The sequence below is a fragment of the Phocoena phocoena genome, chromosome 11 (genome assembly GCF_963924675.1).
Source record: "Phocoena phocoena chromosome 11, mPhoPho1.1, whole genome shotgun sequence".
NCBI classification, from domain to species: domain Eukaryota; kingdom Metazoa; phylum Chordata; class Mammalia; order Artiodactyla; family Phocoenidae; genus Phocoena; species Phocoena phocoena.
The window spans coordinates 36,219,369-36,236,649 of record NC_089229.1 but is presented as its reverse complement, the minus strand read 5'-3'; the positions used below and the strand labels follow the sequence as shown (position 1 = coordinate 36,236,649).

The following is a 17,281-nucleotide window of genomic DNA, read 5'->3' as shown; positions in this document are numbered from 1 at the left end:
CTTATTAGATGTTTATTGTCACTGATGTCACTGAGGGTAGCAGATGAAAACCCAGTTTATAAATTCTGCAAGGAGATTCAAGACAATTAAATGGGGACTGGCATAGACATACCATGGTTTTTACTATCCGAAAGTAGATTGTTCCTGTGAAACCTTTTGCAAGCCGAAATGGCTTAAAGCAAATAAGCTATTACCTGAGGGCACGTCTTGCTAACTGGATGTACCAGATAAATCAAGATAAAGTGCAAATGCTCACAGAAACAGTTTAAAGCGATGGCAGTTTGATGCTGAGTATAGCTCCTGGGGAAGGAGCTTGGTGGTGCCACTCACTGGGGTACGCACTGCCTCTGTAGATGGCTCCCTGCAAAAACAAATGCTGAACCTATTTTCACTTTTCACCTTTTTTGTAAAAGTGAAAATCCTCTTTGCGTGTTTGTTGTTGTTAATGAAAATAGGTACTAATTTAGGTCTTTTGTAAAAGCAAGGTGGCATAAAGTGAGCTTTTGAAAAGCCTGTAGCTAAATGCGATTGAGGCATGCAGAATCCTGTCATACTCCATATTTTTTGGCATGTCTGCTCTTTGTTTTCCCCAGAATCTAAACTATAAAATGAAAGAAGACATTTATTAGATGTCTACTATATCCCATATACAGTGCTAAGTACTTCCACTTTGTAGTCTTATTTTGACCTGACACCAGTTTCGAGAGGGAAGTGTATTCAACCCGTTTTATAGAGGTCAAGAAACTGAAGATTTGGTTATTGGTATTTAGAGAGGAACGAGAAGAAAAGATACTCATCAAAAGTTATATGCAGAGTAGAATTCCGTAGTCCATTTTTTTTAAGCTTACAATATCTGTAAGCATGTTTAAAGGAGATGGAAAGGAAGTCACGTATTTCAAACCTAATGCTCTGATTTTAGTTGTCTATTTAAAGTATTTCTCATCTCTAAGTGTTGTATTCCTATGTTGTCTTGATGATGATCTTAATTTTTTTCCCCCTCTCTTTTGGTTTCAGAGGAAGAACTTGTCTCTTTTTCTCAGCATTAGTTTGTTAACTTTCTGGGGAACTTCCCTTTTGGGTGCCCGTTTATACTGGATGGGAAACAAACCACCAAGCTTTTCCAACTCTGACAACCCAGCTGCTGATTCGGATAGCCTCCTGGCTCGCACACTCACCTTCTTCTACTTGCCAACCAAGAACCTTTGGCTGTTGCTCTGCCCAGATACCCTCAGTTTTGATTGGTCAATGGATGCCATTCCTCTGCTCAAAACAATTTGTGATTGGAGAAACCTACACACTGTGGCCTTCTATACTGGACTCCTCCTCCTTGCCTACTATGGTTTGAAGAGCCCAAGCGTAGAAAGAGAATGCAACGGGAAATTTGTAACAAATGGCAAGCAGAATGCAAATGGACATAGCTGCCATTCAGAGGTGGAGTACCGGAACTCAGAGATTAAGCCCAGCTTTCCATCCAAAGTAGAAAATGGCATTAAAAATAATGTGTCACAGAGAACACGGCTTCCTTCTACAGAGAACATTGTTGTTTTGTCTTTATCTTTGTTAATAATACCCTTCGTTCCTGCCACGAACCTGTTTTTCTATGTTGGCTTTGTAATTGCAGAGCGAGTACTGTATATTCCTAGTATGGGCTTCTGCCTCCTCATTACAGTGGGTGCGAGAGCCCTTTATGTCAAAGTCCAAAAGCGGTTTCTCAAGAGCTTGATTTTTTATGCTACAGCTACGTTAATTGTTTTCTATGGACTCAAGACGGCGATCAGGAACGGAGACTGGCAGAATGAGGAAATGCTGTATAGGTCAGGGATAAAAGTAAACCCAGCTAAAGGTAATATTTTATTTTATACTTTTGCCTGGACGGTTTACTTTTTCTGCCTTTTTATATCTTTGCTTCTTGCCTTAAAACACACAGTATTAAGGAAGAAGAGGTTCTTTTACTCAATACTTATAATTTTTGTTTTTTTTTAAGCCAGGGAGCAGTACCATTATCTTAGAAACATCCAGCATTCCATATTTGGAATAGGGAAGTGTTTTCCTATGTTTCTGACTATACTTGTCCAGAGGAATTAGAGCTCCTATTGTGTAAAAATACTGACTATCGTAAGAATTTAGAAAAAGGCCTGGTTTCCACATTCTAAAATACTGGCACGGACATCATCTCTTTTCATCATGCAATGAAAGTCAGGTTATCCCACATAAGTATAGTTTAGCTCTTCTGTTTTCCAAGCACTGCCTGAGGAAATACCACAAGGCTTACACTGATACCTTTAAAAGATTTGGAGGTAAGGCCACCTCTGAACCTTGACATGGTGTCTGTAGGTATCAGTGTGTGTGCGTGCAAGTGTGAGTCACCCTTAGCTTCGCAGAGACTAAATAAATAATCTGGGTATTGCCAAGCAGTTCTCATATTCTTATTTGAACGTCCTTAAGTCACTTAAGGAAATAAACTTTTCACTATACAAGGAGAAGATGGAGCATATTTTTCATTACTGCTTTTGATTTAAAAAATTATTTTAGTAAATCTCAGAATCTATTGCTTGAGTAGAAAGTAGCCTTTAAAGCATAAATGAATAGTCAAAAGCTGTTAATTCAGTGATCTCTCTGGTTGAGGCAATGAATGATGAGAGAAGCTAGAGAGCAGTTGAATGAAAAGAAGTGTACATTTTAAGTGTAGAAATATATCATAGTAAATAGTGCCAAAGAGTCTTGTTCTTCATAAGGCACTTTTTAGTGTTTTATCCTTCAAATTATGGTTGCTTGCATAGCATTTGAACTGGGCTTTTTCCAACACATTTCTGTACCAGTTATTCAAATACTGAATGTGTGAAACTGTTCCTAACGAATGGAATGGCCTGCTGATATGTATCAGGATATATATATCCAAAGATCTAGATGCCCCAGAAACAACTCTGACATCCCTATCGATTACCAATTAAGTCAAGAGTTAGTGAACCACTGCTCCTTTCTTTCAGCCAAGGGACTAATTGTTGGTACTTATAATGCTTAGTAGATTGCAGAGATTTTAATGGGAGTAGAAACATTAAACTTGAGCTAATACAGAGCATAGAATTTCTCAATTCTCTTGGAAAAGTCTTTACCATGTGGCTTTTTAGGTAGTGAGTGCTGCACAGTTTATTGAATGCCTGAACCCCAATCATGCTGTAAAAATTGTTGCAATCAGTTCTCAACAGAATGCTTTTGAGCTAGTTTTTCTTCACTGGTACATGTGAATATATAAAACAAAGCTATGTTGCTAGTTTATTTTCCTACACAGTAAGGAATTAAAAGAAAACCCCAGCATATTAATTTCATCACAGGGTTGTCCTAAGGATTTGTTAAGTGTATTGGTTAAGTTTCAGGTTAAGCCACTGTAACAAAGAGCCAAGATAACAGTGGCTTAAATAAGATAGAAACTTTATTCTTTCATGTAACAATCTAAGCCTGTGTAGTCCAGCGCTGATAAGATGGCGCCATGGGTTTTCTGGATCCGTGCTCCTTTGCTTTTGTTCCCTTGCCATCTCAGTAGTGTCACCCTGTCCAAGTGGTCCAGGATGCCTCAGCATCACATCAGCACTTCAGCTAACAGGAAGAGGGAGAGAAAGGGCAAATGGTGGGTGTTCCCATCCTCTTTAAGAGCATATCACAGAAATTGCCGCACCATGCTTGCTCCCAGACTGTTGGCCACACCTAGCTACAAGGAAGGCTGAGAAATGTTATCTTTATTTTGGGAAGCTAAGCACCCAGCCAAATTTTATTACCCTTGAAGAAAGGGAGGGCAGATACTGAGATGCCAGTGTGATTAGCAGTCTCTGTCCCAGAATAAGCAAAAGCATTTCGTAAACTCCTAGATATTTTCCAGCATTAGCTACTGTACTGCTGACACTTGTGATTCCGATTTTGCTGAAGTTATTTTGGTGACATGGTTAAGAGACTGATCATTTCTTCATTCATCCATTCACTCAGTAAAACCATTTTTATTTATTTATTTATTTTATTGATTTATTTTTGGCTGCCTTGGGTCTTCGCGGGCTTTCTCTAGTTGCAGTGAGCAGGGGCCACTCTTGGTTGCGGGTTTCTCGTTGCAGTGGCCTCTCTTGTTGCAGAGCACGGGCTCTAGGCACGTGGGCTTCAGTAGCTGTGGCACGTGGGCTTAGCCGCTCCACAGCATGTGGGATCTTCCCGGACCAGGGCTCAAACCCACGTGCCCTGCATTGGCAGGTGGACTCTGAACCACTGCGCCACCAGGGAAGTCCCCAGTAAAACAATTATTAAGCATGTCTTTGGTTTCTGATATATTTCCATGTCTCCTTCTTAGTACTTAAGAAGTGCTATAGTATTTAGGTACTCCAAATTTTATTAGTTAAATGAGTACACAGCTGACCGATAGTATAAATTTTTTGAGACATCAGAAATTGAATTCCTGAATAACGCCCCCTCCCCAACCTGCGCCCCAGCCAGCTGCTTTACTTACAGCATTTGCCATCTCAGTTGGTGGCAGCTCCATTTTCTCAAAAGCTCTGACCAATACTTAGGAGTCTTCCATACCTCCTCTTTTTCTTTTGCACCCTACCTCCATTTCATCAGCAAATCCTTTCTGCTCTCTCTTCAAAAGTACATCCAGAACTTGACCGCATTTTACCACCTCCACTGCTAACATCATGGCCAAAGTCACCATCATCTTTCATCAGATTATTACTAAAAACCTCTTAAGTAATCTCCTTGCTTCAATTTTCTTGCCTTTTAGCATGCTTTTGTGAAAGTCGGGCATGATGTATCAGGTAATGGGAACTTAGGTAAACAGGCTTAATGTGAGTTTTAATGTTAATCTGGCTCTGAGTTGGGCATGGGTTTAATGTTTGCTGTAGCTGTAGGTGCCAGAGGCATTGTATTTCCCTGGTGTCCTTGTTCTTGTCTCCCCTGTTGTCTTTGGGCTTCCCCAAGAACTCAGAGTCTGTATTTTGCATCTCTTTCCACTGTAAATTCACCATTTTTATAATGGAGCCCTGTGTGTTGGTTAAATGTAGGAGAAGGGAAGTGTCCTCTTATTTGGTGATTAAATCCTGGTGCCTCTGGGCTGTAACCTTTATGAAAGTTTCTTAGCTTTCCCTGTGTCTCCTAATTGGGACAGGAAGGCCAGAGGGGATAGGAGTGATAGGGATGACTGTCCCCCGCAGCTCTGGGTAAGGCCACTCCCCTGGAGAGTAGACCTTTGTTATGGAGGGGGATCAGGGCTTATTTCATAAAATTTATATTTCTCCTCCTCTTGTAGAGCCAGGAAGGCCTGTTTCTTGGCTCTTCAATGTGAGAATGGGGGTCCCTGGAGGTAAAACCCACAAAAGAGTAGAAGCCCCTAAGACTGTGGCCTCCAGGAGTTTCTCCCTCTTACTGAAGCTCTTCCACAACTCAGCTTCCAGCCACTCCTCTCAAAATTGCCAGTTACTTGTTCCTATCAGCTTCTGCTCCAGGTAATCTCATCTCTGCATGACTGGATTTTCCAGTCTCTCCAGATTTCCTGGTGATGCTTTGCCCAGTGACCTCAATTCACTGATGGTTCCAAGAAAAGCCGTTAGTTTTGCAGTTCCTTTAGCATTTTTTTTTTTTAATTTTATTTATTTATTTTTTGGCTGTGTTGGGTCTTCGTTGCTGCACGCGGGGTTTCTCTAGTTGCGGCGAGCGGGGGCTACTCTTCGTTGTGGTGCGTGGGTTTCTCACTGCGGTGGCTTCTCTTGTTCCGGAGCATGGGCTCTAGGCGCACAGGCTTCAGTAGTTGTGGCACGCGGGCTCTAGAGCACAGGCTCAGTAGTTGTGGCGCACAGGCTTAGTTGCTCCACAGCATGTGTAATCTTCCCGGACTGGGGATCGAACCCATGTCCCCTGCATTGGCAGGTGGATTCTTAACCACTGCGCCACCAGGGAAGTCCCCAAGAAAAGCCATTGGTTTTGCAGTTCCTTTAGTGTATTCTTGTTGTAAGAATGGGAGTGATGAGTTCCAAGCTTTTTACATGTCTGAGCTGAACTCCTGCTTCCATTTTTCCATCCTTAGCATCTGCCTGCCATCAGCAGCCCTAATGATTCCTTCGAAACGTAAGCCAGCGTATGGTGTTCACTGCCCCCAGTCCTCTACTGGCACCCATTTCTCCCAAAGTCAAAGCACACAATCAGAGACTTGACACTGTACATCTCCCAGCCTTGCCTTCACTTGCTTCACTCCAGCCCTACTGGCCCCCTTTGATGTGCCTTCTCTATCCCAGATAAGCCCGTGCCTCAGGGCTTTGGCGCTTGTCATTGCTTCTTCTTGGAATGTGTTTCCCAGGACAGTCTCACCTCTATCTCCCTCACCTCCTCTAGGTCTCCAGTCCAGTGTTGCATTATCAGTAAGGTGCTGTATGTAAAACTGTCAACCTTTTGAAAAATTGCAACTACCCCTCTGCTTCTGCCTTGTCTAGCATTCCCTATCCTCTTTCCATATGTTTTTCCCATAACACTTAGGACCATTTGACATGCTATATTTTCCATGTTTCTGTGTTTATTGTTTGAATGCATTGTCAGTGTCCATTAAAATGCACGACACAAGAAGGCAGGGAGTTTCGCATTTTTTTAATGCTATATATGTAGCGACTAGGACAGTGCCTGGTAGAGAGAGGGCATTCAGTAACGAATACACTGACGAATAAACTTTAGTCATAATCCTTCTCCTGAAAGAGTTTAGAGAACCTGTTTAGAGATAAAATGTACATTCATTAAAGGAAGAGAAAGTGTGAAATATGCTGTTGATACACCAGGTACTGAGGCATGCTCCATAATAAGAGGGATAGAATTGGGAGTGGAGTTAGTTTTGGACTCCACGAGTGCCTTGTGTGACATATGCTTCCATTTTGATGCAAGGCAAAACTTTTAAAATCCAGGTTCCTGATTTTTTCTGTTTATAACATGCTAATAAATATAGTTCTGGCTACAGTGACTCCTTTAGCAGTTATGAGACTGGTCGTAATCTTCCTTAAGGTAGATTTTTCTAAGTCTGTGATGTTATTTGAGTCTAGCCAAAGATTAGAAACCCTTTAAAGCCAGCCTTATGTAAGGTTGTCTGAGATTACAGTTATTTCATTGAGTTAGTTTTTCTTTCCCTCCTTTGAAAGCCTTTGCAAATTTTGGAGTACTTCAGTCTTCCTGTACTTTAACAGAATATGATTTTAAGCCTCATGAAGCATTATACATGAAAGCTGCTGCCTTCAGTAATTGGTTCTGCAGACAGCTGCCAGTCATTAACTGATTGGATGCAAATGATGATGGGTAGAGCCTGTCACAGTGACTGTGTTGCTAATTTATGGTTTAAATCTGGATAGTGGAGAAATGATAGCTGATTTGGACTATGTAAACTACAAGTCCTACCTCATTATGTGGTTGATAATGTCAGGAAAATACTAGACATAGTTGATTACCATAGTATGCTGATTTCACAATAACTCTTTGCATTTCTGTGCTTAGGAAAAGGGAAATTTTCTTTGATGACTGCTTTAATGAGCAAGCCACATAATATTTAAAAGGTTTTTTTTTTGAAGCGTGTGTTTAAAGCACCGTTTTTTATAAACTGTATTGATTAACATTTGCTTGAAACAAGCATTTCTTAATTCATTACAAGGTGGTTCAATGTATGATCACTTTCCTTCTTGGCCTCTGGCCTTATCTAAATCCCCGTGTGTCTTTGGCTCTTACAGAATTTGACACCACTGATTTCTGCTCTCTCGCTTTCAAGGCCACTCCACAATTTTCACTGTCTCTCATTTTCCACAGCTGTCTCTTTTATGGTTTTGCCTCCTCCCCAAACTGATTCATTCTGCAAGGTTCTGTCCAAAGACTGCCTTCATTTTCCTTTCTCTATAGAATCTAGACCACTACCTGGGATGTAGTGCGGGGTCAATAAATGTGTCATTGAATTTCTAAGTTACCTTCCCCATGACTTCCTATCTATGTGGAACTTCTCCACCTGGGTGATTTGTCCACATCTCCAACTCTTCACCAGTCTTCCCTAAAACCACCTACTCACTGACTTCCTTAGTGATGAAGGTCAGAAGCAGAGACTAACAAAGTTATTATAGATAAACAGATCAGTGGGCACATATACATGAAAAAGAATGATAACATACAGGCAGCATAGCTGGTGTGCTAAAAGGCATTTACATTTTTTCAAGTTATAGATTAAAAATCAAATCAGCTCTTTAGAATGGTTGGTTAATTAACTCTATATCAATTTGCTTTAGAGAACATGACTATGCTTTTTAATTGTTTGGAAACAATTTCTTAAAATAATTAGGAACAATGAAGCAGTGTTCATCCAAGGAAAATTTAACAAGAAAACATTTATTTTAATGCCTTTTTCTAATGTAAATATGTGAAATGATAGATATAAAAGATGTGTATATAATGATGCACGTATTTGAAACTCTTAAGGGTGATTACTCACACATCCTATATTCGACGCCTCCTTATGCAAATGACAAATATTGCCCATTTAGATATAGAAAAACAAACTAAATAGTTGTTTCAGCCATGCAACATTTGACGATTTTTCTTTTTTCCTGGATTTCTGTAAAATTGACACTTCAACTTCAACTTCACATGGTTGCAGATTTCAGGTAACAAGTATGTGGAAGGAATATCATTTTATGAAGAAAACAATTCATAATTTAAGTGAAATCTAAACCTCTTAAGTCATGTGAAACTTGACTAATTCCTTGTGGATTTTATGGTCTAAGTTTTTGATTACCTCTAATTGTCTTCTTTAACTATGGTAAATTGCAATTAACCAGCTAGCTTTGAGATTGTGTAATAAATCTTATATTTCTTAGCTAATTTGTCATATTACTTCTGAAGATGAAGAATTTTCAAAAGAGGTACAGATTTTTATGAAAAATAACATGAAGCAGTTAAGTCAGGAAGGAAAACCGGTATAATATCTTATCGGATTGGCTGGCCTGAGTTAAAAAGTTGTAAAATACAGACTTTCATTTTTAACAGATACGGTAGGAGATAGCTAGGAAAAAGCCCCCTAAAAGGCTGATTGAGAGAAAAACAAGGCCAAGTGGAATCAGGTTTCCAGGGGGTAAAGAAATTCAGTGTTTCTTCTCAATTCATCTCTTCTGAGTAGAAAAAAGAAATATAAAATAATGGGACTGACAAGAGTAAAATGAAAATGTCTCATTGGCTCAACCAAAGGATTTAAACAAGTAAATCTGCTAAATTGTTAAGGCCGCTTTTAAACATTTGATTCTTGAGGAAATGAATTACGGTTGTTTCTCAGTTGAGATAGAGTAAGTCACAGTAGTTCAAAAGCATGTGGTTTCCTCGCCTCTAAGAATGGAGTAACACATAAATCTTTTCTTTGGTTCCAGCTCTAATGGCTGCAAGTACAGTTGTGTAGGGAAGAAGGAAACAAAAAAATAAAACAGACCACAACAGACTCAGTGAAAATGGTCCTACGGTGTTTTACCAGTGAAGTAGGTGACGTACTGCTGTTTCTTTGGGATTATCTGTAACAGAACTTTTAGAATCTTTATGGGTTTTTGAAAACCCTCAAACCTAAAATTAGTGTTGCCTTAGATTGAATATATTTACCAGTGGTTATATTTCAAAGGAACTGAAACTCACATATAATTAAAATAAGTGTAAAGTTACTTTATTCTGATTTCCGTATTAGTTTTGTATTTGATTCTTAAAATGCTCTAACATTTCTTTGCCTTTTTTTTTTTTTTTTTGGCGGTACGCGGGCCTCTCACTGTTGTGGCCTCTCCCGTTGTGGAGCACAGGCTCCGGACGTGCAGGCTCAGCGGCCATGGCTCACGGGTCCAGCCGGTCCGCGGCATGTGGGATCTTCCCGGACCGGGGCATGAACCCGTGTCCCCTGCATCGGCAGGCAGGCAGACTCTCAACCACTGCGCCACCAGGGAAGCCCTCTTTGCCTTTTTTTTTTTTTTTTTTTTTAATTAAACATGTATGAAATATTTCATTCATTGAGAAATATATACACATACCTCATATTTGAACCACTTAAAGGATACTACTAAAACATGCATTTTGCAGATTAAGAGAAAGCTATTACCAGAACCTCCCCCATACCTCTTCTTAATTCACAGTTTTGTTTCTTTCATTTGTGTTCTCTTATTTTATGCTAGAACCCCCATTACAATCTCAAACAAGAGTGATGACGGCAGGATTTTTGTCTTATTCTTGTTTAAGAAAGAATGTTTTAAATATTTCACCATTAATTATGTATATTTTATAGGTTTTTCAGTAGACAGCTTTTATCAGTAGAGTTTTCCTCTTATTTCTAATCTAAAATTTCTTTTTAGGAATTAATGTTGATAATGATATTTTCCACTCAATCTATTTATGTTAATGATTTATATTAATAGATTTTCTAATGTTGAACCTACTTTGCATTCCTGGCATAAGCCCAAAAATTACTTATAATGTTTTATCAAATTTATATTCTTCTAAATTTGCTTTTCACCCATGTCCCTGAGTGAGACTGGTACTTCCCTTCAGGGGGTTTGAGTTTGTTCGGCTTCTCCAATCTGACCTCCCTTTTGAAGCCGACTAAACCCCAAGCCCTTTTCCTCTTAGTTTCACAGATGTACGCAAGGTGAGTACCATCTTCAGAACTGTTTAACCTTCTGGATTCCTGCTTTCAAGCAGTCTCTAAGCTTAGGGATTGCCCTTACTTTCCCATCAATTAATACATTCATTAACAAATATTTTGTAATTTCTGTCTAACATGTGTTCTGTACTAGGAGGCAATCTCTGAACATCGAGTTTCACTGTACTGTCGGAAAGAGAAACACCTAAGAAATATCCTTCAGTCTAGCATCTATTAAGGAATGGGCTAGCTACGTTAGAAGTTAGAGTTTGAGAATAGAATTGTTGTTTATGACGTAGAAGATAGTTTTGAAATTTTAAATTCTCCTTCCACAAGAGAACCAAGTTGCCCAAGTAAGCTAAAAAGTGTATTAGAGCACTGTCTTAAGCAAGATCAAATTACAGGTATTTGACCCTTATAAAACACAGAAGGGTAATGTATATTTGTTTTCTGCTGTAATATAAACTTGCAGATAATGTCACAGATATAGCAGATTTTCAAGAAGACAAACACACGTTTTTTAGTTTTACCCTTCTTACACGTGCACACCTATGACTGGTGATGGTGGAAGTAAAAGAAAATTCCAGTTGAGTCTCAAGGGATTATGGAAAAATCTGAGATATTCCAAGTCGTATAATTATTGAAAAAGACTTGGATGTAGAAGACTGTTTATATATAACTGTATGGGAGAAACAAAGTGTGAGCCCTATTGTTAATGCATATGGGTGTTAAATTAGAAATCTCTCCTCCGTTTAGTTTTAGTTTTTAGTTTAGTGTTAAATTTATTTCTAATTTAAGAATAGGAATATTACCATCTAGGGGGATCTAGTGGAAACATATATGTGCTTACTAAAATATAAGGACCAAACACTAAAAGGTATGATTTAAAAATGATAATATTATTTACCAAGTAAGACACTACAATCCAACTTGATTAAATAGTAGAGAGAAACAAGCACAAACAAACGAAAAACCTTGCTCGAGGGCTGGACTCTGTTAGGGGCTTTGTTGTGTCTTGTATTTAGGAGTCTAAATCCCAATGATGTTAGCTGCTCTGAACATTTATTCAGTCACCTTAAACAGCATAATTCAGTTACTCTATGTAAAACACCATGGGATATTATATTAAAACATTAACATCTTTTTTGGGAGTAGTGTAGACATACATTTTAATTGGGAGAACTTTCTCTCTAGGAATTGGAAGTTTAGAAAGAAGGAACTGGATTAGATATGCAATACAATAGCTGAGAGTCAAATTTTGACAAGAACAGGTAACTGAGGTGTCAACGAACTTTTTTTTCAACTCTTTCCCTGGAAGGCAGAGGAAACTTATAGTCTTGTAATGTTTGGAGCTCTGCATATTACAACTGGGAGTTTGTATAGTAAAGAAATGCGATAAACTTTTTCTTCTCTTCCTCTCTTTTCTTTCCTCGGGAAAAGAGTAAATTTCTCAAATTATGTATCACGAGACTACCAGGAAGGAGCAGGAGGTCTGAGATATGTTGAGATAATATCTGGTTTCTGGTTTTACTTTATCAGTTGGCTTATCTTTTTTTTTTTTTTTTTTTGCGGTATGCGGGCCTCTCACTGCTGTGGCCCCTCCCGTTGCGGAGCACAGGCTTAGCGGCCGTGGCTCACGGGCCTAGCCGCTCCGCGTCATGTGGGATCTTCCCGGACCAGGGCACGAACCCGTGTCCCCTGCATCGGCAGGTGGACCCTCAACCACTGCGCCACCAGGGAAGCCCGGCTTATTCTTTTTGAGTTTTACAAATAAGCTTTGGTGGTTTGCAAAACTGGTATAGAATACCTCATTGCTCTACTTAGTCTGTTTTCATATTATCTGAATATTTCCCAAGGGCAGCTTCAAGTCGTGTTCACTCTAGTGGTTAAAACTGAATGCTGTTGTCCATATTCATGGGAGTGTTGAAAACAATTTTCAAGTAGAGATAAGTTTCTGGGTTTACATAAACAAAGCATGAGCATATTAATTAATGCTCTTGTCCAAATCCATGTGTCGTGTGTTTTTCTTATCTCCAATCACTATTTGAAATTACTTTTGCTCTTGCAATTCTATTATTAGGAAGCAGTGGCACAAGATTTTAAAAATCTCTTTTGCTTTTACGGTTTAGGGCAATGATTTTGAGAAAGTTTTTCCGGGCAGGTGGTACAGTCACTAAAGTTCTTTCTGTGCCATACCTTTGGGCTCTGTGGTGCGATTCTAGAACCAGGAGTCTTAAGTGGTACTTTGATCAGAGACCTGCCTTGCTTTGATCATGGCTGTTGGTTCCCAGCTCATGTCTAAATTGAGCCTGGAGTAGATATTTACTTTTGAGGTTTTTAAGTTAAAAGTTCAGACTTAAAGAAGTATATCCTAACCCCGATCCTGATGATTTCATAGGGAAATACAGCTTCTCTGTGGGTTTTAATCAATCTAAAATGTAAATCTTCTGAACATCAACACCACTTAGGACTCGTGGATGGAATATAGGGGTTTATACCTCTAAAACCACATATCTAGTCATAATTTCTAGTTGGTAATATTTATTAAACACTAATATGTATCCAGTAGATGTGTTTGGTGTAAAAGAGCCTTTAATGGCCTCTGAAAATTCCCTGTTGGGATCCAGTCCAGTTAAGATTAGAGCTTCAGGAAAGTGGGCCAGCCCTTCTCTTTCTCACAGTGCTCAACTGATGTGAGAATGTCATTTTAGTGCATTCACCCTTCTGGTTCTTCCTATTTATTTTACCCCTCTATGTACTAGCTTCCTTCTGCTGTTTGGAAGTAGACTTTCTGAGTTGTACGTTTAAGGCTGTTAAATGAGTAACATCATCCTTTGGTTCAATACTGTTTCTCAAGTGATGCAAAAATGCCTCATACAAGTACTGGCTGCACAGCCTTTGAAGAACCCTTATCTATTTGTCCTGTAGCAGCAAAAAAGGCAAAGAAAATTGACCTCCCTCTTTTTTTCTGTTGTTCGTAGTTAGCTGAAAGTACAGAAGAAAATACATTAAAATAATAGTTGCCCAAGATTTGTGCATATAGAAAGGTAATGGATAATTTTAGAAGTTTATTTAATAGCTAATTTTTCTTCTCATTAGCATTCGTAAGTAAATATTTTTCTACTCACATAAATATTTTATTCTTGATACTTGTTTTTACTGATCATTTTTCACTTTTTGAAATGCTGTTTTCTCTAGTTATTAACTCTACTTTTTCCATGTTCAGCACCAGGTGCTGAGTTAAGAGTGACTGTTAAAAATTAATATATTGGACTTCCCTGGTGGTGCAGTGGTTAAGAATTTGCCTGCCACACGGACCAGTACCAGTCCGTGGCCCGGGGGTTGGGGACCCCTGCTATAGTGGACTTTTTGTTTATAACAGCCCCTCCCAACTTTCCCTTCTCCTCAACAAAAAGTTTCCTCTCCTTTCTTTGCTGGACTCGCATGTGGTTTGGTATAGTTGTGTGTCTCGAATTGCAGTTGTTTTCTGCTCCCAAATAAACTCGCTTTTGCTTTGCTGGTATTAAAAAAAAAAGAATCTGCCTGCCAATGCAGGGGATACGGGTTCGATCCCTGGTCTGGGGAGATCCCACATGCCGAGGAGCAACTAAGCCCGTGTGCCACAACTGCTGAGCCTGCGCGCTGCAACTACTGAAGCCCGTGCGCCTAGAGCCCGTGCTCCACAACAAGAGAAGCCACCGCAGTGAGAAGCCCATGCACTGCAACGAAGAGTAGCCCCCGCTCGCCATAACTAGAGAAAGCCCGCGAGCAGCAATGAAGACCCAGCACAGCCAAAAAATAAATTAAAAAAAATTAATATATTAATGTAATATAGCGTATAACATGGTGTCCTGATGGATGTTTGAGATATACTGCATGTTTATCTTAGGAACTGATTTATTTTTAATAAAATGTAATCTTTGATTTTTATTATTTTTCTCTTCTTAAAACTGACTTTGAGAGTATTTAATGTTGCTTTGAGATTAGTTTTTCTTGGCCTGGATTTGCTTGGCAATGAAATCCTCAGTAGCATGACCATAGATTCTAAATACAGGAGATATACTGTTAAAGTGTGTATCTAACGTGTTATGCTTTTTATGGATGATGATCTATTAATGACATATTATTCCTTTTCCATAGTAATGTACTTTGCAGAGTTCTATTTTCTTATTTAATTATCTCAGTGATGCTGGAGTTTAACTTGGGCAAGCATTGTTACACCTGTTTTACAGATGAGAAACTAAAGGAGAGGTAGAATGCTTAGGGAGAAAAGGCATGGTAAGTAGGGCAGATTTTTCAGTAAGGTAGATCGGGGTCCTAATCCTAACCCAGACCATGAATAGCTGTTATTATCGTCCTTAGAGTGTCAAGTGGCTGATCTGTGTAGTGAGTATAGCAATACCACTGTGTGGGACAGAGTGTGTGTAGCACCCTAGCCCAGGGTTTGGCCCATATTACATGTTTACTTACTACTGTTAATAAGAAATAGGAGAGTCCAGTAATTTACTTCAGTGTACCCAGATCTAACTGTTAACAGAATTAGAATTAAAACCTTAGGTTTGGGATATTTTGGTTTACGTTTCCACATCAAATTTCCTTTTAGTGACACATAATAGGAAACTAACCTGGGGCCCTTCGATGTCAGGGAACCATCCAAATGATGACAGGATTCACTGTGAGATAAAGTAGATTATGAGATTGGAGTGTAAAGGAACAAAAGAGAGAACTAAAAAAAAAAAAAAAAAAAAAAAAAAATCACTTCTCTGTTTTCCCCCTGGAGTTGTTTAGAATTCCTGAACTCTTGCCCTTTCTAAAGGTTGTTCATCTTTTAGAGCTGAACCAGACTCAAGTGATACCAAGTATGTCAGAGACAAACTCTAAGAGATTCTTTGGTTCTATTATGTTCCTTATATGAAATCAGAAGTAACTCAACTACTCTGTAGAATTTACAGTCAACCTATGGTGGTGATTGAACAGCCTCATAGGCTAAGAGATCAGCCAGATGTGAGGAATTTCTGATGAGTCTTTACTGAATTGGTATGTCTTTTGTATAAATAGGGTCACTATATACCAGTTATATATTCACCAAGTGTTTTAGATTGACAGCGTAATAGGCCAAAAAAAGGGTCTGTTGGTAAGATTTGAGGAGAGCCTCAAAGCTCAGATGATTCCAAATTCTTCCTTGTCCAGTCATTATATTTGTAAATGCAATTGTATTTGCTGTCTTCATGTATAATGCTGTGGGTTAGTTAATCAGAAACTTCACAGAGAGCACATTGCTATCAGAAAGGAACATAAAGAGATTTGTTTTCTTTTGATGGAGAGGCAATGGGAAAAATTTTGAGCACAGTTGGGAAATGAAAGAGTGAAGGCTTCCACAGGTGAGACCCAGCTTCACAGACCATGCGTGGTACTGATAGCAGACACTGAACTGTGGACCTGGGGGTGGCTCATAGTTAGTCAGAATACAGTAGAGATTGCAGATGGTAAAACGCTAAGGAATAACCCTAGATATGTTAAAACCAAAAAACCTGCACTGAACTGTATATGTGGATATTACAATATGTACATAGATAGCGTAGTGACTAACAATGCTGTGAAGACAATGTTAACATATCAGTGGAATACTAAATTTTATCTTTTCATTTTTAATACTTTTTCCCTTATTAGGAATAAACTTATTTTTAGGTCCGTGTGAAGTAACCAAAGGTAGGGAAATGAGAAATAATTGCATATTATAAAATTGCTCTAATTAGAGTGTAAAAGTGTATAGTATATGTATTCCGGTATCATGAATCATAATCTTTAAATTATGTGTACTTTTTCCACTTAACATTTTAGCCAGGCAGTTTTTTTTTTTACCCACTTTATGTTCGTTTCTATAATAATCCAAGGTATAATTACTAGGAAAAATAAATTCTTGTAGGCTTATAAGGGCTCATATTTCCCTGGAGTCACTATCATACAATTAGTAAAAAGCCCAGGCTACAAATGTTGACTCCCTTACAATGTTTGTTAATGGATAGAATGAGAAATCATTCTGGTTAACAAGAAAAAAAAACCACATTCACATTAATTTTAAGTTTCATGCAGTTGAGTGGCTCTTTTTTCCCCTCCTTCTACTTTCTTTCTCTTCCCTTTTCACTGAGATTAGAAATTTTAACATAATTATCCTTTATATTTTAAAATGACATTTATTTAACTTATATCTTTAGTAACACCATTTTTGGGACACATCTGAAGTCCAAGTGTTCCATAGTGATTAAAACAAGGGCTTTGGAACCAAGCAGACATAACTTTTAGCTCTGTTAGCTTTTAAGTGTCACTTTCTCTGAGGCACAGTTTCCTCATCCAGTACAGGTACACTAGGCACTCCTGTGTTTATTTTCTTTTGCTGCTGGCCTGGCTTAGATAACTGGCAAATTTCAATGTTTAAACCTTTTTTGGGGGGTAGCATTCTGATTTCAAACAAGTAACTTAGAATTGGAGGAAGCAAAATTTAGGATTTATCACCTTTTTTTTTTTTTTTTTTTTTTTTGCGATAACGCGGGCCTCTCACCGCTGTGGCCTCTCCTGTTGCGGAGCACAGGCTCCGGACACGCAGGCTCCGCGGCCGTGGCTCACGGGCCCAGC

The 17,281-nt window shown here is 38.8% G+C and overlaps 1 protein-coding gene across 1 annotated transcript in view; it reads left to right on the top strand.

Moving 5' to 3' along the window:
• TMTC2 (transmembrane O-mannosyltransferase targeting cadherins 2) overlaps positions 1 to 17,281 on the top strand; it is a 394,308-nt gene that overhangs the window by 198,172 nt on the left and 178,855 nt on the right. Inside the window, exon 3 of the mRNA XM_065887822.1 lies at positions 1,015 to 1,843. Coding sequence (XP_065743894.1) covers positions 1,015 to 1,843 — 829 coding nt within the window. The remainder of the gene's footprint in view (positions 1 to 1,014; positions 1,844 to 17,281) is intronic.